Raw genomic sequence first — 26,852 nt, 5'->3', positions numbered from 1 at the left:
AGACCTGAGACTTGGTGGAACTCATCTCCTTGACATCAAAACACAAGACTTCAGGAATCAGAGTGTTGCTTCATGTCTGAGAGCCAGTGAGCCAATGAAATAATAATAATAAATTGTCCTGAGAACAATGGTCAGCCACGTTTGAGCTCCTCCAAAGAAAGGAAAGGGGTTGGCTTTGGTGGAGCCAACAGAAATGGGCAGTGAGGGGCCTGGTGAGCCTGCCCCCACCCCGGCATTCCCACCTATAGTTGACAGCAGACCCCAAAGCTCAGGGGAGAGACATAAAGGTATTTTTGTCCATTGACCGGTCTGTCTGTCTGTCTGTCTATCTGCTGAGTGAAGGCTACAGACTCTATCAAATCTACTCCTTTCTCTTTTCAGAATTCAACCAGACAGTCCAGAGTTCTGGAAATTTGACAGACAAAAGCAGTCAGGATCAGCTGCTGTTTCTCTTTCCAGAGTTCAGTCAACAGAGCCAGGGGCCTGGGCAGTCCGATGACGCCTGCTCTGAGCCCACCAACAAGAAGATGCGTCGAAACCGGTTCAAATGGGGGCCCGCGTCCCAGCAAATCTTGTACCAGGCCTACGACCGGCAAAAGAACCCCAGCAAGGAAGAGAGGGAGGCATTAGTGGAGGAATGCAACAGGTAACGCCACCGGAAGCTCCCCCAGGGCAGGCGGGCAGGCACATGGACCTGAGCTCCATCCCCCCAGTCCTGGAGTGTTGAGACACTAGTGCTTAGTCACTCAGCTGTGTCTGACTCTTTGCCACCCCATGGATGGTAGCCGGCCAGGCTCCTCTGTCCTTGGGGATTCTCCAGGCATGAATACTGGAGTCAGTTGCCATGCCCTCCTCCAGGGAATCTTCCCAACCCAGGGACTGAACCCAGGTCTCCCACATTGCAGGCAGATTCTTTACCATCTGAGCCACCGGGGAAGCCCACTTACCCAGATAACTGTGGCTAAATCAGTCTTTCCCAAAGTGTGTTCCGCAGAACCCTCATTTCAAGTCACTACTAAGTCAGCCTGAGAAACATCACCTGCATACTTTCTCTTAGGGAGTCACAACAGTACATTCTTATAGTAAAGGCTCTGAGAAGTCCTGCAGTCAAGAAACACACTTCATTTTGCTGAACTGGTTGTTAACCAGGGGATGTCTTTCTGTGGCATAGCCCTATGAACTATTATCCCAGGGAATGATGGAGAATGATCGTCTAAAATATGCCAGTGAAGGGAGAATCATGCGTTTGAGCCCCCTACAGACCAAAGGAAAGGTATTCCTTAGCCACAGACTGGCTTTGGCCTAGACCAAATGTTGGTTCAAAGGGAAACTAAGCAGGAGAGCAAGAATTGGTCAGAATTCCCTCCACTCTGCCCACGCTGATTAGAGTTGTTTTTGTAGAGTTCATTTGTTTTTAATGACATGGAATTTTTTTTAAGCTTTTATTTTGTATTGGGGTATAGCTGACAGTGAAGGGACTCAGCCACACATATATACCGTGTATTCATTCTCCCCCACACTCCCCTCCCACCCAGGCTGTCACGTTTTAAAGAAAACTATTTGAAAATCCTCCAGATATCCTTTAGCTTCATTCCTGCCCCATCTGCTCTGATTCCAACCTTCACTTTTAAAAAAAATCTGCTCTTTGCTTTGGCTAAGATCTGTGGATTCTCTCTGTCTCTGGGCTAGACCGGCTCTGGCAGGGAGATGATGCAGCTAGGGAGGTCTGGCAGGGGCCTGGGGAGGTGAAACCCTCTGCCCAGACATGTCACAGAGTCCTCAGCTATGCTCTGGCCCCCACTGATGAGAGGGAAGCCCCCCAGTATCCAGTGGTGTCTAAGAATCTCTCTCACACCTGGCACTGGGGTTTCCTCAGCGATGATGACTGGAGACCAGCTATCTCTGCTGCTGTGTCCTCATTTATTCCTCACCCAGTTTGCCCTTTGGAAGTGATTCCTATTGTGTGAATAAGGAATCTGGCTTCCATGGCACCTTTGCAGGGTGTCTAAACCCTGGAAGATCAGAAGTCATTTCAGAGTGCTATGGAGGGGCTCAAACTAGGCCAGCAAAGGAAATTGTCTTTTGTAGGACAGGAAAAATAGTCACACACGGTGTCAGGAGGCTTCTGCCTGAGATGCCTGCCCCTCACCTTCCTCTCTTGTTCAGGAGCCACACCAAAGGCTAAGCCCAGGCTTCTGGGGCAGTGAACCTACTCAGAACCTGTGTTCCACCCTGCTCCAGCCATCCAGCCATCTCATCAGATAACCACACAGGCTGGCCATTTCTTAGGCTTCCCAAACTCTATCCTTGGCCGCTTCACACTCCTTGCCACTCTTCACACTCCTTACCAGCACCCTCCTTGCTCCATGATAGTATGAGTGTGTGCTCAATCACTCACTCATGTCCAACTCTTTCTGATCCCATGGACTGTATGTACCTCGCCAGGCTCCTCTGTCCATGGGATTTCCCAGGCAAGAATACTGGAGTGACTTGTCATTCCCTTCTCCCAGGGATCTTCCTGACCCAGAGATCGAACCCGAGTCCCCTGTCTGATAGGTGGATTCTTTAACCACTGAGCCACCAGGGAAGCCCCCCGCTATCGTGTACCTGGGGCCAAATGCCAGTGGGCCTTCCCCCAAACCACCCTCACTCACCATCTCCCCTCTCTCCTGTTCTCAGGGCGGAATGTTTGCAGCGAGGCGTCTCCCCTTCCAAAGCCCACGGCCTGGGCTCCAACCTGGTCACTGAGGTCCGCGTCTACAACTGGTTTGCAAACCGCAGGAAGGAGGAGGCGTTCCGGCAGAAGCTGGCCATGGACGCCTACAGCTCCAGCCAGACGCATGGCCTGAACACCCTGCTCTCCCACGGCTCCCCCCACCACCAGCCCAGCACCTCCCCTCCAAACAAACTGCCAGGTAAGTAGGGCCCAGCCCCACCACTTGGCAATCCGACCTTCCGGCTTTTCCCCTAGGGGTCTCATGATGTCTCAGAAGAGGAAGTGCTTTGGGACGGTCCTAGGGCTGACTTCCTTCTGCTGCTGAAATGTTCTCATGAGAGTAGCGTGCGGTCGTGGTCGGATTTCCTCTGCATCCTTGCTCAGCCTCCAGGGAGCCCTGCTCCCCATTCTTCTCCAGGCTCCTTTCTCCTGTGTGTGTGTGTGTGTGTGTGTGTGTGTGTGTGTGTGTGTGTGTGTGTGTGTGGCTGCTGACTCAGCGGGTCACGGCCGCCACCAGATGAGACGGAGCAGCCTGTCTTGTCTGTGTGCCAGGTCCACACCGCCGGCAGAGGGGTCGCTTCCTCCACCCCGTTCGCGTGCATCCCCAGGGCTCTGTCCATCTGCAGCAGGAGGAGTCCAGGGGCCTCTGGGCAAGGACCCCTCTGCTTGGGGACGTTTGTGCACTGCCAGAGTTAGGGTAGGGTTGGTCACATGAAACCTTGGCAGTGATGAGTTGGTCAAAATCAGCTGAGTACCTACTGTGCGCTGTGTGTGCCAGGCCCCGCCCGGCCTGGACGAGGATGCCCCTGTTCTGGGGCGTGGGCTTGTCGGGAGGAATCCCACACCTTCCTTCCTGGTGGGAGAGCACCCCCACATGCTGAGGGCTGTGTGGGTCCTTCCGGGAAAGCTGGCTTCCCAGCATGATGTGTTTGCTGAGGTTGGTGTGGCGCCCGTGTAGACAGAGCGTGGTACGGTCTACTGCCTGCTCGGGGAGGGGTTTGCAGAAGGAGCCAAGCGCCACTTCCAATGCTGGGGATGGCTCTAAAACCACTCTGTCCCCTCACCGGCTGGTTGCCCTTCTGCTGGGAGAGGCCTGAGACCCGGGAGCTGACCTGAGTGCCGGGGGCGCTGGCTCAGAGCCCCCACCTGGACGAGCTGCAAGCATCCACTCCTCACTGTGCCCCCACCTCCCGCACCGCCGGCATGACCTCCTCGGGGGTCTCTGTCCAGCGTGAAGCCTGGGCCAGGGAGGGGCGCTTTTCTGGGTGCTGTTGCCAACCGAAGGGAAGGGCTCAGCCACATAGGAAGAAAGTTGGGGTCACTCCTGAGAGGCAGCGAAGCCTGCAGATGAACACTGGCCCAATGGCTAAGTAAGGCAGCCCGTCTGCGGTAATAATCCAGGGAGCTGGAGCTGAGAGCTGCGGGGGGCGTGGCTGGGGCAAGGGGCGTTATTGAGAAGACAATGGCCATTGTGCTGGGACCTGTGATCTCCACACCAAAGTCAGGGAGCCTGCAAGCCAAACAAAGGCCCAGTGGCTTTCTGACAAGCTGGGGTTGTGGTGAGGTCAGCACAGGGTCGACGGCTTAGGCATTCTGTATAGTGACAGGAGACCCAGAGAGGCGGGGCTGGAGGGGCCAGAGCAGGTACCAGGGCCTGGGCAGGGGGCCGGGAAACACAGCCCAAGACACCACCGATCGATCGGTCTCAGAAGGCACGTCCCACTGGAAGTGGATTCTCCGGAGTCCCCGGAAGTTGAGACCGTGTTATGTATCAGGGAATGTTAAAACTGGGAGGGACTTGGAAGAAGGAAATTGAGGCCCAGAAAGAAGTAGTAACTTTGCAGAGTTCCCTAAAGCGATGGTAGCGGAACAAGGACTAGAACCCAGGGCTATAGAATCTCACCCTGTACCTTCCTACAGCACAGACACAGGTTGAGTGTGGGCACCAAGCTAGTGATGAGTAAGACACGCATCTCTGCCCCTGGGGGCTTCTGGTCTAGTTGGGAGGCTGGCGTGGAGCCCCCAGAACTGCCAGGGATCAAGTTTATCTTTGAGAGTTTCGTGCCCCTTGGTAGGGAGGAGCTGCTATTTATGGAAGGATCCTTATGGGCCACTGTATATTTTTAGTGCCTACCTTTCTCCCTGAATTTTAACTCAGTTCATCAAGATGGTCCACACCCACCAGGGACTGATTCTCTGGACTTAGTTTTGAATCCTGGTTCTAACCCCCATAACCTGCAGCGCGGCCAATTCATAGAATTTCTCTGAGTCTGAGTTTCCTGTCTGTAAAATGGAGATAGGGTACCTCCCACCTGGGGTCCACGTGAGAATTCAGTGAGAGACTGTGTAAACATCGTCTTTCCCAGTAAACCATAACCGTTGTTTGTTGTTGTTTAGTCACTGTTGTGTCTGACTCTTTTGCAACCCCATGGACTGTAGCCCGCCAGGCTCCTTTGTTCATGGGTTTTCCCAGGCAAAAATACTGGAGTGGGTTGCCATTTCCTTCTCCAAGGCATCTTCCCAACCCAGGGATCGAACACACGTCTCCTGCATTGGCAGGAGGGTTCTTTATCACTGAACCACCAGGAAAGCCCAAACCATGATTACTGTCACCATTATTATTACCACAGAAAGCTAAACAAATGGTCACCGCAACAGTGAGTTCACCTCAGTTCAGTCACTCAGTCATGTCCAACTCTTTGTGACCCCATGGACTGCAACACCCCAGGCTTCCCTGTCCATCACCAACTCCTGGAGCTTGCTCAGACTCATGTCCATTGAGTCGGTGATGCCATCCAACCAGCTCATCCTCTGTCATCCCCTTCTCCTCCTGCCTTCAATCTTTCCCAGCATCAGGGTCTTTTCAAATGAGTCAGTTCTTCACATCAGGTGGCCACAGTACTGGAGTTTCAGCTTCTGCGTCAGTCCTTCCAATGAATATTCAGGATTGATTTCCTTTAGGATGGACTGGTTGGACCTCCTTGCAGTCCAAGGGACTCTCAAGAGTCTTCTCCAACTCCACAGCTCAAAAGCATCATTTCTTCCGCACTCAGCTTTCTTTATAGTCCAACTCTCACATCCATACATGACTACTGGAAAAACCATAGCTTTGACTAGATGGACTTTTGTCGGCAAAGTAGTGTCTCTGCTTTTTAACATGCTGTCTAGGTTGGTCGTAGCTTTTCTGCCAAGGAGCAAGCCTCTTTGGTGACAGGCAGCAGGAATCTATTTCCTTTTCAATTTCACACATTGGGGCCTTATTGCTAAAAGACAGTGAACTGTTCTGGCCCTTGGGCTGGGGTGCAGGATGCTACACCCCAGGAGGTGTCCCTGTCCTCAGCTCCCAGAGCAGGCAGCACAGGAGCGGTGACGGTCTCCAGGGAAGTGGGCCCAGGCCACCCAGAAGACAGGCTGAAGCCCAGCGCTCGGGGAAGGTCTGGTCTGCACTCCTCATGATATACTTACTTACCATCATGGTCCCTGCAACCAAGCTGTGGTCTCTAACCAAGCCCCAAACATACCTGGATGCAGAAAAGAGCTCTACGGTGGCCGAGGAGAAACGAACATCCAGACTCAAGACTCGCAACTTCTAGGGCTGAGCTGGGGAGACAAAGTCCCCATCCCCAAGCCCCCACCCTGTCCCCTCTTTCCCCTCCAAACTCCAGTCCCCGAGCCAGGAGGACAGGAGGCGCCTCGAGACGCATCTTCCCTTGACCCTTCTCCCTGGGGAGGAGAGCACCTCTTCTGCACCTGAGCCCCCACCCCTCCCCCGGCCACGCTGACAGTGCTGTGGCCCCACTTGCCCATGGTGACCACAGTGTGACCCTGGCCCTGGAATGTCCGGCACAATAGGAGTGGCAGGAGGAGCCCTTTGCCTCTGTCAGCGGCTGATTGGTGACAAGGTGCCCTACAAACACATGGTCAGCAGAATCAGCTGTTTTCGGCGTTGCCCCTCCCGGCTTTACAATCACACGCCAGCATGCAGCCCGGGCTTGTCACGGCTTTGTCTCCCTCATGCATGCTTAATTGACAATTAAGTTGGGGCTTTGAACAAGGCTGGCTGCCGCTGATGGGCCTTCATCTTTCCAGGGAGTGTCACAGGGGCACCCTTTGTTTGCTCTGCTTGGGGGCCTGGAGTTACTGTAGCCGGCTGCCAGCAGCCATTTATCTTCAGCCGGGAAGGCCTTTATCTGCAGCCCCCCATCCCAGCTCTCGCCAGCAGGAGCTGTCCCCGGTTATAGGCCCTGTGACAGCCCATTCTGAGGCCATTGAGCAGGCCCCGAGTGATGGCCCCAACCTCCATTCTGGAGCAGAATCAAGGGAAAGGCCCCCCAAAGGTCAGAGAGCAGGGCTGTGGCGAGGAAGCGGACTGGTTGGAGACTGGTGCCTGTATTGATCCGCCCAAGGAGGAGGAGGAAGTTGGCGTGGGATGGAAGCTGGGCCAGCCTTGGCTCAAGCCCTGGGATTGGCTACATCATCTCTGGTGGCCTTGCGTACTGTCCCCTTTGCTCCTGACTGTGGCAAACTCACCCAGCTGCCTCCAGCAAGGTCCCCTGGCCTCCTTGTGACAGCAAGGGAGAGGCAGAGGTCTCCATCAGCCTTCACTCACCCAACACCTGATCTCCTGTATCACCTTTCAAGGAGGTGGAGGCTCACTCTCCTTGAAATAAAGGGAGTCCAGAGGCGAGAAGAAGCCTCGCAGGATAAGCTTTGGATGCCCTGAGCCCCAAAGCCTCTTTACCCAAGAAGAGGTGTGTCTTTCTTTTTTGTTGTTGTTTTGTTACCATCTTACTTCTTTTGGCTGTGCTGGGTCTGTGTTGCTGCCTGGGTTTTCTCTGATTAAGGCAAGCAGGAGCTACTCTCTAGTTGTGGTGCGAGGACTTCTCTTGTTCCAGAGCAAGGATGCGCAGGCTTCAGTAGTTGCGACTCCCAGGCTTCAGAGCACAGGCTCAATAGTTCCCTGGTGGCCCAGTAGTAAAGAAGCCGCCTGCCAATGCAAGAGACACAGATTCAATCCCTGATCTGGGAAGATCCCTCATGCCGCGCGGCCACTAAGCCTGTGTGCCACTACTAGAGACGTGTATTTCTGTGGCTGCTTGCTCCTCCCTCCCTTCAAATGCTATTTCCTCCCTCTCCTAGCCCAGGGGCTGTTCTTGCCCCGCCCCCGCCATGGTCAGATTAGAGCTAGAGAACCAGAGAATCCTGCCTCCGGCCTCCCCCTCATCCCCTGTTACTTCTCCTTCTAACTTGCCTGTAGAAATCTAACCCTGGGTCTTAGACTAATCAGACTCTGGGTCAGGACATCCATGTGGTCACTCTGACTTTACCTGACAGCGAAATCTACAGAATCCAAGGAAATCTCAAAAGTGCCCAGAGTTGTGAGTAACTTTGAATAATCAGAACAGCTAATGCTGATAGAGCCCTTCCTGGATACCAGGTCCTGGGCTATATTTGCATCATCTTATTTAATCCTCATGACTTCATAGGGTGGACACTATCTATATCCTTACCCCATTTTATAATCAAGAAAGTTGAGGTGTTTAGAATGCAAGTACTTTACCCAATTTCCCTGGTGGCTCAGTGGTAAAGAATCTGCCTGCAATTCAAGAGACGTAGGAGACACAGGTTCAATCCCTGGGTGGGGAAAAGTCTCCTGGAAGATGAAATGGCAACCCACTCCAGTATTCTTGCCTGGAGAATCCCAGGGACAGAGGGGGCCTGACAGGCTACAGTCCATGGGATCAGAGTCGAACACGGCTGAGTGAACGTACAGGCACATGGAGTTCATAAGCGGCAGAGACAGGTTTTGAACAGACTTTCTCTCTTTGCTTTCCGCAGATACTAAGCGCTTTCAGGCATGGAAAGCAACACTCACAGGATCCTCCTACAGTTCCTTCTTCTCCCACATTCTTACTATTCTCTTTGAATGACAAAGGGGCTTTAAGGGTGGGGTCTCCCGGGCTGGCTGTTTTGCAGCTTCCCCGCCTCATCCCACCCCCCACCCCCGCAACTGTTGCCCCTGACCAAGGTGGATTTTCTGCCCTGCCCAGGGAAGAAATCAAAGCCTCCTCTTTCACCACCCCATCCCCATCTGGGTGGAGATTTGAACTGCCCTTGCAGTCGGCACTGTCTGGGGCACTAAATGCCTTAACAACTTAATGGGGCTTGGGAGACAGTGCAAGCACCTCGGCTCACCTCTGGAGTCCCGCCCACTCCCTGGGCAGCAGACAAGCTGAGGGGGTTTATGAGGGCAGTTGTAAAAATATTCATCTCCACAGCAGCAAACCTCCCCATAGTAAAGAAGCCCCATTGTCCCTCAGTAGAAGGTTCTTTTCGTTCAGAAGAGAAGCAAACCCTGCCTTGTGTCATCTGCTATTTTAGAAAACACGTTTATAGTGATGTGGAGTTCTGGCGTGGCCAGGGCTCCAGTGTTCTCCTTGTAGGGACTTTATCTGACTGCCATTTTATCTGTTGAATTCAAAGGTCTTTTTATCTTGCGGGTACCACCCCATCGGCTGCCACTAGATTGGGGAAGACAATCAGGATATTAATGAGATTAAGAGGCCCAGCCTTCAGAGCATTCTGCTGGCAGCATCCCCCTGATAGCGGGCCAACCCTGGTCTGCATACAAAGAAGCCTGGCTGCCAGGGTCAGTGGGGCTCCAGCCTGGCCACAAAGGGGCCGAGCAGATACTGGAGTCCTATCGCTGGAGCAGCCCTACCTGCCTGCCTAATCCCCCTGAAGGACCCTTAGGGAATTCAAGGACTCCTTGCTGCCTTCCGTGGGGTCCTGAGGTGGAAGGAAGCTGCCTGCAAGCACATTGCCCCCGCCTGCAGGTTGTGGGAGAAGTGTCCTTGGAGTCTGTTTGTTGAAGGTTTGATGGAAACTGACAAGAACTGGGAGAGAATTAAGCGCCAAAGGTGCAGAGAGAGGCAGGGAGCTGTGCTAGGGTCTTTGAAGCTAACTGCTCGATAGGAAGCCACAATATCTAACATGAATGGGGAGGGGGAAAAAAGCGTATATATGTATATATCATAATGTATATATGAATATATGCATATATACATATATGTATATTTGAAATCTAGCCCCCAAATAAAGTCAAACACATTCAGTCCTGGTTATCATCCTAGCTGTTCATAAGAACTCGGCTACAGAACTTCCCTGGTGGTCCAGTGGTTAAGAATCTGCCTGTCAATGCAGGGGACACAGGTTCAATCCCTGGTCGGGGTAGATCCCACATGCCTCGGAGCAACAAAGCCCATACAGCCCAACTACTGAGCTCACATGCTGCAGCTGCTGAAGCCCGTGTACCTAGAGCCCATGCACCACAATAAGAAAAGCCACCACGATAAGAAGCCCATGTAACACAACTAGAGAGGAGCCCCACTCGCTGCAACTAGAGAAGGCCCACGTGTAGCAATGAAGACGCAGTGCAGCCCCTCAGAAAAGAACGCTAGTGTTGAGGTTGGCAAACTTTCTATGAAGAGCCGGATGGTGACTGTTTTAGGCTTCTCAGGCCATACTGTCTCAGTCACAGCTGCTCAGCTCTGCCTTTGGAGAGCAAAAGCAGCCATGGACCAGGTGTGAACAAATGGATATGGCTGTGGTGGGATTAAAATTTTAATTTCCTATGATTTTTGTGTATCACAGAATACTCTTTTTTCTTTTTAAAAACCACTTAAGGATAGAAAAAACATTCTGAGCTCATAGGTCGTTCAAAAATAGGCTGCTTTGGCCTGCAGACCACTGTTTACTGACCTTTGTTCTAGGACAATGGTTCCTAAATCTTACCGCACCTTAGAATCAACTGGAGGACTTCTGAAAATCCCAGTGCCTGGCCGTGCCATAGATGCCTGACCATCAACAACACTGACATTTAATATACGCTAAAGATATTCCTTGGAGGGAAAGTTATGACCAACTTGGATAGCATATTAAAAAGCAGAGACATTACTTTGCTAGCAAAGGTCCGTCTGGTCTGGTCAAGGCTATGGTTTTTCCAGTGGTCATGTATGAATGTGAGACTCGGACTGTGAAGAAGGCTGAGCACCGAAGAATTGATGCTTTTGAACTGTGGTGTTGGAGAAGACTCTTGACAGTCCCTTGCACTGCGAGGAGATCCAACCAGTCCATCCTAAAGGAGATCAGTCCTGGGTGTTCATTGGACGGACTGATGCTGAAGCTGAAACTCCAATACTTTGGCCACCTCATGCGAAGAGTTGACTCATTGGAAAAGACCCTGATGCTGGGAGGGATTGGGGGCAGGAGGAGAAGGGGATGACAGAGGATGAGATGGTTGGATGGCATCACCGACTCAATGGGCATGAGTTTGAGTAAACTCTGGGAGTTGGTGATGGACAGGGAGACCTGGCATGCTGCGATTCATGGGGTCGCAAAGAGTCGGACACGACTGAGCGACTGAACTGAAAGATACTCCAGGCTATGGTTTTTCCAGTAGTCATGTACAGATATGAGAGTTGGGCAGTAAAGAAGGCTGAGTGCAGAAGAACTGATGCTTTCAAACTGTGGTGCTGGAGAAGACTCTTGAGAGTCCCTTGGACTGCAAAGAGATCTAACCAGTCCATCCTAAGGGAAATCAATCCTGAATATTCACTGGAAGGACTGATGTCGAAGCTGAAACTCTAATACTTTGGCCACCTGATGCTAAAAATGAACTCATTGGAAAAGACCCTGATGCTGGGAAAGATTGAAGGCAGGAGGAGAAGGGGACAACAGAGGATGGGATGGTTGAATAGCATCATTGACTCAATGGACATGAGTTTGAGCAAACTCCAGGAGGTGGTGAAGGACAGGGGAGCCTGATGTGCTACAGTTCATGGGGTCGCAAAGGGTTAAACAGGACTGAGTGACTGAACAATAACAAAAAAGATACTCTAGGGAAATGCTGTTATAAATTCAGTGGGCGTAACAACAGAATCATGAGCTATGGAGGTCAACCTGGATTCCAACCTCAACTTGGCCACTCATCAGCTGTGTGACCCTGGGCAAGTATCTGGGATCTCTGAGTCTCAGTTTCTCAATGTGTAAAATGGGGGCGTCCACTCATGCAGATGCCAAAGGATTAAATGAGATAATATATGTAAAGCACCGAGGATATTACAGGCTCTCATAAATGGTACCTATTAGCAGTCCTTGCAGAGCTTAGTGGTTTGGGTTATTCCTCTTTCCTTCTGTTCCTCTTATCTTTCGATCTTGACTTTGAGACAATTTGAGTAGTTCTACTAGATACTCATCTTGGTGTTTGCGGCAGACTCAGGCTTTCTTCTTGGAGTCATTGGGTCTGAGGAAGGCTTTCCTGCTTCCAGGAAGGACTGCTCTGTGATAGCCATAGGGCGTTTGCAGCACCATGGGCTTCTCCAATGGCTCAGCAGTAAAGCATCTACCTGCAATGCAGGAGACCCAGGTTCGATCCCTGGGTCAGGAAGATCCCCTGGAGGAGGAAATGACAACCCACTCCAATATTCTTGCCTGGAAAATCCCATGGACAGAGGAGCCTGGTGGGCTACAGTCCATGGGGTCACAAAGAGTCAGATGTACATGACTGAGTGGCTGAGCACACATCCAGTATCACAGGTTTCAGTGAATTGATGCTAAACAGTGAGAGAAAGCTGGGAAGAACCATGGATGGCCATGGGTACAGGCAGGGTCATGACCATGTAGCAAATGGTCAGGTATGTAAGATGACCCTGAGTTTCCTCCACCTAATAAGGCATTCCTCTCCTTTAATGAAGGTTGTGAATACCCTTGCTTGTTGGTAATTAGCCCTGGGAACCTGCCACTTAGAGGGGGTGTGGTGCTTTCCTGGTGGAGGCCAAATCTGAGAAGCTTCATGACCTTTGTTCTTAGGAAGGAAGCTCCCCAAACTTCAGGCAAAAGAGCAGTAAGAAGGGGTTGGGTGGACACAATTCCCACAGTGAACACCGAAAACCTCAGATACTCCTGAGGGCTGAATTTCTGGAAGCGACATTCCTCTACCTGAGCCATCTGCTTTAAGATACCTCCCTAGCACCCTCTGGTCTGGCTTCAGCAGCCCTGTCCAAACCACACCTGTGGGAGTTCAGCCACGGAGGAGCTTGACCAGCAAGGCTCAGTCTCTCCAGCCCTCTAGGATACTCAAGAGATTTCTCAGGACCTGTACACAGTGTGTCCCTCCCAAGCTGGAGACACACCGTGCATATAGACACTCTTTAGTGTCTATTGACTTTCCTAAGGGAAGTCCACATCCCCTAGGCGAGCTGGTCACAGGCAGCCCCTTTTCAGGACCATGCTCAGAGGGGTGTGTCTGGGTAGCAAGGTGTAGCATCCCAAACAAGGTTGGGCTTGAATTGTGATTCTGTCACTCCGTGGCCATATGGCCTCAAATGAGTGACTTAGCCTCTCTGAGCCTTGGTTTTTTCATTTGTTAAACAGGGATCATAACATATATCTCCTTCAGGCTATCATGTGAGGCTTAAACATGATAAAATGCATCCAGCACCCCCACATGGTGCTTGACCCGGAAGGAGTTATTGGGTTGACTCAGGTACCCTCCCGGGCATCAAGAGAGAGGAAGAGCTTTGGTACTGCCTGAGTTCTGGACAAGGCTGTGGTTTGCAGTTTCACCCTGGAAGAGTTTCCCTTTTCGTGAATCCTGCTAGTCATTTGAGAGGTCGGGAAGAATGAAACTCAAGTATTAACAAGATCTGTGGTTCTCAGATCTGCTTCCCAGGCCACATCAAAGGTGTCTGGGGAGCTTATTATTATAAAAAGTACCTATGTCTTTGGGGCTTCCCAGATGGCTCAGTGGTAAAGAATCTGCCTGCCAATGCAGGAGATGCAGGAGATGCGGGTTCGATCCCTGGGTGAGCCCTGGAAGAGGAAAGCCATCTCATCCCACTCCAGCTTTCTTGCCTGGAAAATTCCATGAACAGAGTTATCTGGTGGGCTGCAGCCCATGAGGTCGCAAAGAGCTGGACATAACTAAGCAACTGAAAACATGCACAGACCCCCATCACACCTTTTAGAGTCAGAATATGGAATAAGTTCTCAGGCAAGGGAAGTTTCAACGAATCCCTAAGAAATGTGGATGGATAGTCAGGGCTGGACATCACAGGCTAGATGGGGCAAGGCTGGAGTCTAAAGGGGTTGGCGGCAGTCCTGAAGGTCTCCTATCGAAGTAGAAGAGGTGAGAGAGCTGGTCTGAGGGCCCTAGACTAGGATCCAGGAGCCCCGAGGCGCTGAGGAGCAGGGGTGACCTTGGGCCGATCGTTTAACATCTCAGGGATTCTGGCTGATGAGACCTTTCAGCTCTGACAGGTTATTTGGAGATTGGGGCTCCAGGGCTCTGCTGTTTGAAGTTGCAGAGGGAGTTTTGCCATTGTGATATTTTTTTGTTAAGCTCATATCTGCCTCTCTCCCTCCTGGTCACCCTCACTCCCTTTCTCCTTCCCCATTTCAGGAACTGTGTGCCTTCCATGTTTATTAGGGACCATTAGAGCTTTACAGCTCCAGCAGATTGGGTGGGGCCAGTCACAATAAACAGATTTATAATGGGTATAAACGAGACACCTATAACTGCTGAAAATTAACACTTTCAGGGCCTTTGAGTGGCAGCGTGCCTGCCCAAGCCTTCTGGCCCTGCCCACTACAGGGGGCATCTTCTCAGTCGGCACCTGTTAAATCGGGCTGGCCATGAGGCCCAGTGAATCCTTGCTTAGAAAGGATGGAAAATCTCTGGACAGCATCTCCCATTTGTAAAACATCAGTTTACCTGGTGGATACAAAATAGGAGCTTAATTTATCTCAGGATGTCTTAGGGATGGAAACAGAAATGAGCCTTTTCCTCCTTCTTTTTGAGACTCGTAGTTCCGCGTGGAGTGTAAGGTTTGCATTTCTACCTGTCAAAGACAGAGAAAGATGCCGAGTCAGTCTTACTTTCACCATGAAGAAGGTCATCCCCGAACACGCTAAAAATCCAGCTCACCCAGGAGGGAGAGAGACAGATGATGAGCTTAACATGTATTCCGAGTGAGAGAAACGTGGGCGGTGCTAAGCCCGAGTTGGCTTTTTTCACCATTGAGTTTCCAGCCCACAGCCCCGTGCCTGGCACCTGGTACACCTTCCATGTATTAGTGGACTGACAATATCTCTTATGGAGAGCTTCCTATTCAAAAGCTTCATGCGTAAATGCCTTGCTTTATAAGTCTCTTATTCACTTTCAAGCTGAACATGGAATTACTTTCATTCTATACATAACATATGTACATATTATCACGTAAAGCATATTCTCCCCTTTCTAGAAATGATGTCATTCAGCTCCACCTCCATGAATACTGCTTAAGTATGCTGCTGCTACTGCTAAGTCGCTTCAGTCGTGTCCGACTCTGTGCGACCCCATAGATGGCAGCTCACTAGGCTCCTCTGTCCCTGGGATTCTCCAGGCAAGAATATGGGAGTGGGTTGCCATTTCCTTCTCCAAAGCATGAAAGTGAAAAGTGAAAGTGAAGTCGCTCAGTCATGCCCAACTCTTAGCGACCCCCTGGACTGCAGCCTACCAGGCTCCTCATTCCATGGGATTTTCCAGGCAAGAGTACTGGAGTGGGGTGCCATTGCTAACTTAAGTATACAGTTCACCCAAAAAAATCACTCAATATTAAACACTACCAGGAAGTTTTCAAAGAACTTGTTATTATTCTTTCTCCCTTAAGCTTCTCCTAGTTTGGTGTACTAGATTACTAGTTCAGTTTAGTTTTACTAGATGACTTCCGTTTTAAAAAAACTTGTATTGGAGTGTAGTTGATTTATAACGTTGTGTTAGTTTCACATGTACAGCAAAGTGAATCAGTTATACATACATGAAAAAGTGAAAGTCGCTCAGTCGTGTCGTGTCCAACTCTTTGCGACCCCGTGGACTATACAGTCCATGGAATTCTCCAGGCTACAGTGGGTAGCCGTTCCCTTCTCCAGGGGAGCCCAACCCAGGGATCTAACCCAGGTCTCCTGCGCTGCAGGCGGATACATATCTATTCATTTTTGTAGATTCTTTTCCCATTTAGCCCATTACAGAGTAATGAGTGGGGTTCCCTGTGCTAAGCAGTAGGTCCTTATTAGTTATCTGTTCTATATGTTCGTGTATTTGTCAGTCCCAATCTCCCAGTTTATCCCTCCCTCCCACCCCTGGTGACCATAAGTTTGTTGTCTACATCTGTAACTCTATTTCTGTTTTGTAGGTAAGTTCATTTGTACTCTTTTTTTTTTTTTTTTTTAATTCCACATACAAGTGATATCACATGATATGTGTCTTTCTCTGTCCGACGTACTTCACTCTAGATTACTCCCCTTTATCATCTCTTACCAGCATCCCTTGGGGCAAGAAAGAGCAAGAATCATTCTTCCTAAGTTTCCATTGAGTAACTGAGGTCTAGAAAAGGGATTGGACTTACTGCCTAGCTGTCATCTGGAGAGACAGTAAGGAAACTAAGCAGCTATCAGGTCTCAGGGTGCTCCCTAAGCACATTACTGGTGCTCCGGGTCAGTGGAAGCCAGTGACCATCCACGTTCTGTGGTCTCAGGGCCCAACACCTGCTGGTGCCTGGTCCAGCATCCGCGAGCCTGCTGGGTGATCCGGGGCTGTCTGTCGCTGATGATGGTGATGATGGTGATGATGATGACAATGATTCTGGAGCTGCCCTCCATGACAGTGAGAAAGAGGCTGGGGTCTGGCCAGGCAAGCTTCCCATAATGAGGCAGTTCTGACACTTGCCAGGCCTCCAAGGATCTTCTTCTCGGGTATCACCTCCCAGTAGGGTCCTGCGTATGAATAGGTCGCAGTGGAAAACCTCTCTCTTCTAAGGCAGTTTTATTAGCCCTTCAGTCACAATACAGATGTCTGTTTATGGGCCCTCACTTTTATGTGGACACCCAGTGGCTCAGTCTGCTGATGACTTTATGGCCCTCCCCATTCTCCAGCCCCACTAGGAGCATCATGATTCTCCCCGTCAGTCCAGCCGAGGGGGCCTTTGTTGCAGCCACATTACCCTGCCTGCAAAGGCAGCCTCTCAGAAAGGAAACCCCAGGAGCCAGACTGCAGCAGGCCTCTGTCTGCCCCCAGAGCCTTTAGGCCTAACGATGTCCATCGTTAACCCTTCTTAGCTTTACCTTAGACTACTCTGGAGAAAAAGCCATTTGAGTTACTCAGGTTGCCATGGTAAATCCCCAGTAATTGATCCTCCTGACCCCCAAATTAACCCAAGGGGCCTAAAACTGGGTTCTAACATGGCAAGACTAAATTTGGGGCTCCTTCCAGCAGCTTAAACCCTTTAGAAATGGTCAACCCATGTTAACGGAGGTGCCTATTCCCACCCTGTTAAAGGCCCCCTGTATATGCTTGGGCCTCAAGAGGTAGGGAAGGATGGGAAGCATGGGGGAGGGAGGGATAGTTAGGGAGGTCGGAATGAACATGGACACACTGCCATATCTGAAATGGATAACCAGCAAGGACCTACTGTCTAGCACCAGGAATGCTGCTTAATGTTATGTGGCAGCCTGGATGGGAGGGAGTCCAGGAGAGATGGATACACGTATATGCATGGCTGATTCCATTCAGTGTCCACCTGAGACTGTCACAACATTGTTCATCAGCCATACTCCAATATAAAATAAAAAGTTTTGTTGTTTTTTTTTTTAAAAAAAAGGAAGTGGGGAATGAGTAGGCTCCCCACAGGCATCCCCCTGGCTCTTTCTACTCTGGATAAAGCACCGTCCAGGGTCTCTGGTGGGAAATGAGAGACTTGCTGTGTCATACTTACTCCTTGGAACCCCCACTTCGCACCTTCCAGCATGAAGTTGTTGAAATGCATCAATGCTGTCTCTCCATTTTGATTATATTTTAATCTCTCTCTCTCTCTCTCACTCCCCCTTCTTCCTCCTTAAAAATACATGTGTCCCATCAACCTCAGAAAACCCAAGAGGTTCAGAGGATCAGTTATACCGTTGGACTTCTCCACTGCTCGGTCAGGGTTCAAGGGCGGGTCATGCATTCATTCATCATGTCCTCTTATCGAGGGCAGAGCATAGTCTGTGCAAGGTTCTGAGGCAGGAGATTGTGGAGAAGACAGACAAGGTCCTGCCTTCATTGGGCTTACGTTCCAATGAGAGATGCAGCCAAGAAACAAGAATTGAAACAAAGTCATTTCAAACTATTTGTGCATCATCGTGGGAGGCTCAGCGTGTGTGTGTATCCTAGGTTGCTTCAGTTGTGTCCAACTCTTTGCCACCCCATGGATTGTAGTCCGCCAGGCTCCTCTCTCCATGGGATTCTCCAGGCAAGAATACTGGAGTGGGTTGCCATGCCCTCCTCCAGGGGATCATCCTGCCCCAGGGATCGAACCCGTGTCTCATGTCTCCTGCATTAGCAGGCAGGTTCTTTACCACTAGCGCCACCTGGGGAGCCCCGAGATTCAATCTGGGGTCAATGTGTATCTGGTGTCAATGTGTGACTTTCAGGGAAGAAGGAGAGCGGTCGGCTTTAGAATAGGTCTTCTTTGCTGGGAGACCCTAGGTAAGAGGTGGTGAAAATGACTTCTTCCTCTTTGAACCTTGGCCTTCCACTCTGTCCAGTGGGCATCTGGAACCCACTGAGAAGCAGACCGTGTAAAACACTTAAGGTGTGAGGACCTCTCAGCTTCTCGAGGGTTAGCCCGGGTGGCTTCCACCTGCAGTTACATCTCCAGGCCGCCGGGTTCACTGCAAATCCCCTGGCGTTTGCCGGCAGAAACCCGCTGTCTGCTAAGGGGCAAGCGTGGTGGCCAAGCTGGGCTTTGCTTGGACAGGCGGAGTTCCTGGCGCCTGGTCCACCTCCCCACCTGGGCCATTTCTCAGGTACACATTCGCTTCTTTTCTCAGCCAAGATGCTTTTGATAGAAGCCTTTTTCTTTCCTTGGTTACGTTTGCTTTGATTTTTATAAGAAAACCAGTTTGTGGGCTTCCCTGAAGTATCACTCAACTTTTACTCCTTGAGTTCAAGAATGTTTACCATCCCCGCAGGTCTGTCTGTGTTTCTCCTCTTTTGAATTGGATTCCTAACTAAGCCACCCTGGGGAGAAAGAGATCTGGAATTGAAGCCAGCCCCCTGTTTAAATTGCTTTCATCTTGCCTCGGATTTTTACTCCCAGGCTTTCAGATTTTTAATCTCCTCAACCCTTGGCAAACATCCATCTGTATCCTCGGAGAGAAGAAAATGTTAATAAGAACCGGCGATGGTCCTGTGTGACCAGTGAGGAAACTGAGGCAGTGAAGCCAGCCTCTTGGAAAGTTTTCATTTTTTTGAGTTCTCAGTTTCAAGCCGGGGGAATTGTTAACATTCTTTCATCCCCAAGTGAGTGTCTTAGAAGTTCACCAGCCTGAATAATTTGTGTCTCTGCCTCTCTCCTCAAGAAAGGGAACTTCCCGGGACTTCCCTGGTGGTCCAGTGGCTAAGGCTGAGGTCCCAATGCAGGGGACCAGGATTTGATCCCTGGTCAGGGAATCAGATCCCACATGCCACTACTGAGTTCACTTACCTCAACTCAAGATCCCGCAGGCGGCAACTAAAAATAAAAAGTGACTCCTCTTTAGGAAAAGTGGGAGAGAGTTTATAAGGATGCGGTACTGGACCCGTCAAGACTGGCTTAATTCCTTTCCGTCGCAGCCACCACCCCCGCCTACCCAATGTGTTTTGACTTCACAGGGAAGACAGCTCTGTCTACTTATAATTGATGGACGTGGTTGTTTCCTTTTTGGAAGAGCTTTCTCCTCTGCACTCTCGCTCCTGCCTGATTTTTCGATCCCCATTTCCAGAGCCGACAGGGCCAGGCTGCGCTCTGCGTGAGGTTAGGAACACAGGGGAAGAATGTGTGTGACAGGGCCCTGGTCGGTTGAGTAATGTTTACTCTGTTGGTGGCTGGGACGAGCCCTTGAGCTGGCAGAGGTCCACCAGCCAGAGGAACATTCCTGCATTATCAGGGATGGGTGATTGGCTTGGAAATGTCAAGGGTGAAAGGCATCCCACCGGATTCTGGGTGCAGCTCACAGACCCCAGGGAATGGGACCCCCAGGCTTCAGGGTCAAAGGCCACATGGGGTCAAGCTGAGCCTCCCACTGCCCAGGAGACCCCACCTCTTTGCTTCTTTCTATAAAAGAACAATTCTGGTCATACTTTCTAGACTGACACTGCTCTTCTGTTTGCCCAGGATTTTCTTTTCCAGGAAAACCTAGAGATTCCCTAACTTTATTATTTTGTTTTTCTAACTTCATTTTATTCATTTATCATTCTGGCTTCTGAGGAAGGGAGATCTGTATGCCCAGGTTATAGACAAAAATGTTGAGGCCCAGAAATTGATGGGCCTGGAATCATCAGAAAGTCAGAGCAGAGAGATAGAGTATGAGTTTAAAGTGGCTGGACACTGGTGCCCAGTTGATTTCTAGACTTGTGGGGTTGGGGGTCTCAACTGGTCTTTTTTTCACCACTTAAAAAAATTGAAGTGAGCTTCCCAGGTGTCTCGGTGGTAAAGAATCTGCATGCTAGTGCAGAAGCTGCAGGATACACAGATTTGATCCCCGGGTCAGGAAGATCCCCTGGAGGAGGAAATGGCAACCCATTCCAGTATTCTTGGAATACTGGAAAATCCCATGGACAGAGGAGCCTGGCAGGCTACAGTCCACGGTTTCACAAAGAGCTGAACAAGACTGAGTGACTCCGTACACATGTGCACACACACACACAAACTGAAGTGTGAAGAACAAAGTTTTGACAAATGGGAGGAGATGGTCAGGTTCAATCCTGCTGCTGAGCGGACTACACGAGACAGAAGATGGGGGGCCAAGAGCAGAGAAAGACGGCACTTTGCCCTCGCTCATTCTGAGGAGCATGGAGCACTGGCTGTCTGGAGCCACAAGACTCGGCTTTATGTACCCAGTCTGGACAAGTCCTGCCTGCTCTCTTCCTCATAGAGTTGATAGGATGAAAAATGAATCGTGGAAGGACTTCATAAATAAAGGGTACGTGGGACAGACAAAAAAAACTTAAGGATAGTTAATTTACAGTTTTGTGTTAGTTTCAGATGTACAGCAAAGTGATTCAGTAATACATATATATATATTATTTATCAGTTTTTTCCCCTATAGGTTATTACAAAATATTGCATATGGTTCCCTGCACTATTCAGCAGGTCCTTGTTGCTTATCTCATTTGTATTTAGTAGTGTGTGTATGTTAATCCCAAACTCCTAAACTGTTTTTTGAAACTCGTCAAGAACTAGATTAGACATGGAGGGCTCTGTGGGGTAGTTCTAAGCTCCTGAAGCACTGGGATGGGAAGTTCCTGTGGTTAATTACACCCTAGGCAGCTCCTCCCCAGGGTCCTCCTGAAGGCAGTTGCATCCATCTATGAACACAGGGGCACAGTCAGTCCTCTAGAACCCGACATACCCATTATAAAAATCGCCGTGCTTTGCAAGGTCACACAATAAAATCTGCAGTGCTTATGAGAAAAAAATGGGGTTAAGGGCACAATACTCAAAAACTTCGTCATGACACCTTTTAAAAAAGATAAGAGTCTAATAAAAAAACATTAGCAGTTTTACACCTGTTAAATGCTTCGGAAATACATAAACGCTGTACAACAGTAAATATGGCACTTTACCTTGAGAAAGTTCTGAAGTTTGCCTATTGAAGTGGGTGTCGGAAGCGGCGAAGCTGGTGAATTATTGAGGTGGTGGGCAGAGACTTATCTGAAATCGGAAGGAAAGTTGTAACTTCACATGATGTGGACGGATGTGGCTATGGCACATGCAGTGAACTGACGTGTTTGAAGGGTGTGAGAGTGTGTGTGTGTGCGCATGTGCATTTAGTGATTTCCTATGTGAATGGATAGACAAGCCCCTACTGTTTAGCACAGGAAACTCTATTCAATATTCTGGGATAACCCAGAATGGAAAATAATACAGAAAAGAATGTATATATGTATGTAATTAAGTCACTTGGCTGTACAGCAGAAGTTAACAGAACATTGTAAATCAATGACACTTCAATTAAAAAAAAGAAAAAAGCTTTAAAAAAAGACTCTAGGGTTTTTCTATTGTAGCTCCATTCAGCTGGGTGCAGATTTTTGAAACTGATGTTACTTACACTCAAGTTATTCCCTAATATATCAATAGAATTGAAGCCCATCCTTGTGTGTGTGTTAGTTGTTCGGTCGTGTCCAACTCTTTACGACCCCATGGACTGTAGCCCGCCATCAGGTTCCTCTCTCCATGGGATTCTCCAGGCAAGAATACTGGAGTGGGTTGCCATTCCCTTCTCCAGGGGATCTTCCCAACCCAGAGACTGAACCTGGGTCTCCTGCATTGTAGGCAGACTCTTTACCATCTGAGCCTCCAGGGAAGCCCAGAGTCAATCCATGCTTCTGTTTAATTTGGCCTTGCCACAAAGCTTGCGAGATCTTAGTTCCCCAACCAAGGATTGAACCCACACCCTGGGTAGTGAAAGCACAGCGTCCTAAGCACTGGACTGCCAGGGAATTCCCCCAACCCACACTTTTAGTACCAATATTAGCACTGTATTTTGTCCTGCCAGAAGGGATGCTCCCATGTTCTGGGGCTGGGATGCTCAAAGCACCTGAGGGCTTATTCTGTCATTCAGTGAATATTCACACGTCAGCTGCTTTGCTAGGCTCTGAGGATGCACAAATGAGTAAAAAGTCATCTCTTTCTTTAAGACAGAGAGAGAAGGAAACACATCATCCAAGCATTTCTGTGCAGGTGACCAGCCTCTGCAGTCAGAGTCACTACTGCGTGTAGAATACAAAGGATAAATCAAGGAGAGCTTCACATAAGAGGGGACATTTAGCCTGCTTAAAGGATGGGAGATGGAGAAGAAGGGAAGAGCGTTCCAGGCACCGGGAACAGCATAAGCAAAGGCATGGAGGCAGGAGATGGCAGGGTTCTGACATGACTGCCTGGGAAGTGATGACAGATGATATAGATAAGGCAGAATGGAGTCGTAATGGCCCAATTCTGCCAGTCTCAGGTGTTGGGGCTTTTCCAGGAGGGAGTGAAGAGCAGTGGTAAGTGTCCAAACAGGGCAGTGAGATGGTGCGGTTTTGTTCTAGAAAGAAATCCCAACATGCAGCAATGTGAAGGGTGCCCTGGAGATGGGTGTGGGTGCAGGAATGCAGGGCATGGAGAGGCTGGCTTCTGGAACCATAAGCTTGCAGCCACACTGGATAGAAACCAAGTGATTTGTCTCTGTCCCACGTGCCATTGGCAATTCAGAAACAGCATCATCTCCCATGATGCTGAGTGCCGGGAATAAGCAAGAGTAGACAACTCCTCACCAAGGCCTCAGGGATGTCTCTAGATACCAGCTTTTTGCTGCCGGACACACTTGCTGTGGTTCTTAGGGCCAGTGATGGGGATGTGGACAATTAACTAAATTGAAACCAGGAACTGAGTGGAAAATACGTGGCCACTTTCTGGCCTTCTCATTGCTCCTGTGGGAGCTCTGTGGCTCTCTGCCTGGCACCTTTAGCCAGTCACTGTTAAACCAGAGCATCATATGTTCATTTTCAGAGAAGGAAAGATGCCATTCCACTTCTTACAGGCTTCCTGCCATGATGCCTCGCACAGGATAGATGCTCAAAGAAGTTCTGAGTTCTGTAAACTCAATCTTCCTAAAAATGTCTTTTAAACAAAGACCATCCCCCCACACGAGGAACAGATGTGTCTCGAGTAACTGTTATATGCCAAACATGATCTGGGTAATTTCATACCCGTTAACACATCCAGTCCTTTCCCCAGTGACTGAAGAGATGGTAATCGTTAACAATAAAGAAACTGAAGATCAGAGAGGTTAGTTAAGTAATTCCCCCAAGGTCACACAGCTATTATGTGGCAGAATCAGGATTTAAACCCCGGTCACCTGGCACCAGACCTATTGTACTTCGGTTCTCCTTTTGAGCCCTCTTTTGAGTTTGTGAAATACACAAGGACCTGGCCTCTCCATCCTTTAAGAAGAACACATGGCTGGTGTTGCCGGGGTCAGAGACCTTGTGATATACCCTTCACCTCGGCATCCCCTTTTAAGGCTGCTGGCTCATTACGGCCTCCCTCTCAGGAGCCTGAGTGATTGCCAAATCCCTGGTGAGAGAAGCATCAGCAGGAAAGGTTACAGGTGCCCCTGGAGCAGGTTGTTGCAATATTTGATTATCCATTTGGCTGTTACAGAAAAATCCTTAACTGTAATTGATGTTTGTTGCTGTAATAGTATATTGCCTGTATTTCTACCTCTAGTAATGGGCTTTATGTGCTAGATTTTAATATCCTTGAGCCTGGGCAAGTGCACGTGCATGCTAAGATGCTTTAGTCACGACTTTGCAACCCTATGGACTGTAGCCCACCAGGCTCCCCCTCTCTATGGGATTCTCCAGGCAAGAATACTGGTGGGTTGCCATGCCCTCCTCCAGGGGAACTTGCCGACCCAGGGATCGAACCCCGGTCTCTTATGTTTCCTGCGTTGGCAGGTGGGTTCTTTACCACTGTGCTGTGCTTAGTCACTGAGTCATGTCTGACTCTTTGCGACCCCATAGACTGCAGCCCGCCAGGCTCCCCTGTCTGTGGGATTCTCCAGGCAAGAATACTGGAGTGAGTTGCCATGCCCTCCTCTGGGGTCTACCACTAGCGCCACTAGTGGTAGAGGTATTTCTACTTCTAGTAATGGGCTTTATGTGCTACATTCTAATATCCTTCAGCCTGGGCAAGTGCGCAAGTCTTTTTAAAAGAAACATGGTTTCCTTGCACAACACTGATCAGTTTTGAGAGACCATAAATGCCCTTAAAGTGGTCTTTGTAGGTGTGAAACAAATGGTGAGTCTTTGAACTGGTCCCTCTTAGCAGTAGGTTTCCTGGTGGCTCAGATGGTAAAGAATCTGCCTGCAATGCAGAAGACCCAGGTTCAATCCTTAGGTCAGCAAGATCCCCTGGAGAAGGAAGTGGCAACCCACTCCAATACTCTTGCCCAGAGAGTCCCATGGACAGAGGAGCCTGGCGGCAGGCTACAGTCCATGGGGTTGCAAAGAGTTGGACACGACTGAGCGACTAACGCTTTCACTCTTAGTATATGGTATTGAAATAAGTCTGCTTAATTTATCAGGTCGTGTTCCTGCTCTGATTTTATATACTTGTATGTCAATAGACATTGTGATACTTGAAAAAAAATCACCTGCTTCCCACCCCACTTTGCAGTGATAAAAGCCCCTCCCCCCCTCACCAAAGCAGGCAGTCCTCTGACTGAGAGCTGAAGCAGGGCTGGAGCTCGCCCAATACACTGATGGCAGAGCTGAGCTCAAGACAGAGATCCCCTAGTCCCCAACCAGACACCGTCTCTTAACCGGAGGTCCTTCAAGGAGGGCGCGGAGGTCTAGGCCCATCTGCCTTTGTAGAGAGCATCTCCCTGTTACATTTCTCCCATAGTGAAGTTCTGCTAGGGGAGAAGACAAGGACGGCAGGGCGCCGCAGCCTTGGGCTCTGCCGCCTGGATTCTAACAAATGGCTCTCGCCTCCCTCCTGCCAGGCTCCCATGTAAAGCAGCCTTTTGTTTCCTGTGGATACCTTGGTTAATTATTTTTAAATAAATAATTATGTAGCCTGGGGGTAGGGGAGAAGTCTCCCCGAGACCCATATTTGATTGTCTGAGGACTGGCCCTCTGTCTTCAGCCAAATTAAATAGGGGGAAGCGAGCGTCTGTTTGACTTGAGACCCAATCGATGATGGGGACAAGCTGGGAGGTGAAAACACGCCTGACTCCCAGCGTTATCACCACACTCTCAGGAGCAGAGCATCTTGGGGAGGTAAATAGCTGGCCAGGGAGTCAGAGGAAGTGGGAGAAAAGCAGGCTGAAGTCCATTTTCTCTGAAAGGAAAGAACAAGAGGGCAGGGGCCAGGTCTCCCTCCCAAGTTGCTTCCAGGACCAAGCATCAGTGATTACAGCAGAGTCAGTTTCTTTGGGAATGATTCTCCGTGGAAAGGCAATTCCATTCAGGACTTAGAATCTACCCTCCATTGTCCAGAATTCTGGAGTCTTAGTACAAATATCTTGGAGTCCTCACCTACACCAGCTCCCTCCCTGCAGGATCCCGAGCTGTGGGTGCTATTTATTTGACATTGTACGAGGCGTTTCCTAGAGGTTATTTCTGATCCAGACTAGCCGTATTAAGGAAGCGATCTCTTCACTTTACAAGAGGAAACTGAACCACAGAGAGAGAAGTGATTTCCAAGATCACACATCTGTTAAGTGCAAAGTCAGGATTGAAACCCGAGTATGTCCTGCTGCAGAGCACATAATCTTCCCATTAGCCCCTCTCGTTAGAAAACCCTTTCTTTTACTGATTTGAAATCTGCCTCCCTGCTTTTCCGGTGGACCCCGCAGCCTTCTGAGCTCACAAAGTTTCAGATCTCTCTTCTCCTAGGTAAGCATCCTGCTGGGAACCCAGGGGCAGATATGAGCGGAGCCAAAGGACCTAATTTAACCCAGTGGGATGGAGTAGGGGGTAGTGGCAATGAGACCTAGGAACTGCAGATGGGTGCAGAGGAAGACAGACAGGACGGGGCGGGCGATGTTGGTTTGGAGACGTGGAGGTCTTCCTTTATTCCTTTGAACTTCATGGCTCCTGTTCCCCCTAAAATATAGTGCCCCAGCCCTATAACTACTGAATTCCAGTGTTGTCCTGCTGCCGACACCACCCCATCAGCAGCCCCTTGAATCAAAGGAAACAACGAACAGAAGAAGCCCACACACGGAACACGCATCAAACCACTTTGTAGCCCAACAAGCTGCTCTTGAAGGTTAGACTCCTGCCCCAGCACGTGTTTGCTTTCTCCCCACCCTTCTTAAGCTCTAGGTCATTTCAGCCTTGGGGAACGTCCTTCGAACAATCCAAGGAAAACTGGCTTGGGTCTCCTCTTAGCAAGCTCCGTCTTGGTGAATTACAGGCTACTGGTTATGGCAGCCCTCCCTGGCTCCCAGGGGGACTTTTGTAGCCTCCTCGAGCAGGTGGGGCTCCCCTGGGGGGGCTGGAGGCAGGGCAGGGGGTATGTGGACC

At 49.9% G+C, this 26,852-nt stretch overlaps 1 protein-coding gene across 6 annotated transcripts in view; it reads left to right on the top strand.

Annotated features, from left to right (window-relative positions):
- The window catches only part of HNF1B (HNF1 homeobox B), a 62,909-nt gene that overhangs the window by 9,606 nt on the left and 26,451 nt on the right, over positions 1–26,852 (top strand). For 3 of the 6 annotated variants that reach the window (XM_061142750.1, XM_061142748.1, XM_061142747.1), the window contains exons 3-4: positions 460–646; positions 2,680–2,915. In XM_061142750.1, the coding sequence (XP_060998733.1) occupies positions 460–646; positions 2,680–2,915 (423 nt within the window). Of the gene's footprint in view, positions 1–381; positions 647–2,679; positions 2,916–26,852 lie in introns of all 6 variants that reach the window. The other 3 variants (XM_061142749.1, XM_061142746.1, XM_061142745.1) reach the window with 1 other exon arrangement.

This window comes from Dama dama, chromosome 5, assembly GCF_033118175.1.
Source record: "Dama dama isolate Ldn47 chromosome 5, ASM3311817v1, whole genome shotgun sequence".
Classification (NCBI taxonomy): Eukaryota; Metazoa; Chordata; class Mammalia; order Artiodactyla; family Cervidae; genus Dama; species Dama dama.
This window is presented reverse-complemented; position numbering and strand designations above follow the sequence as displayed.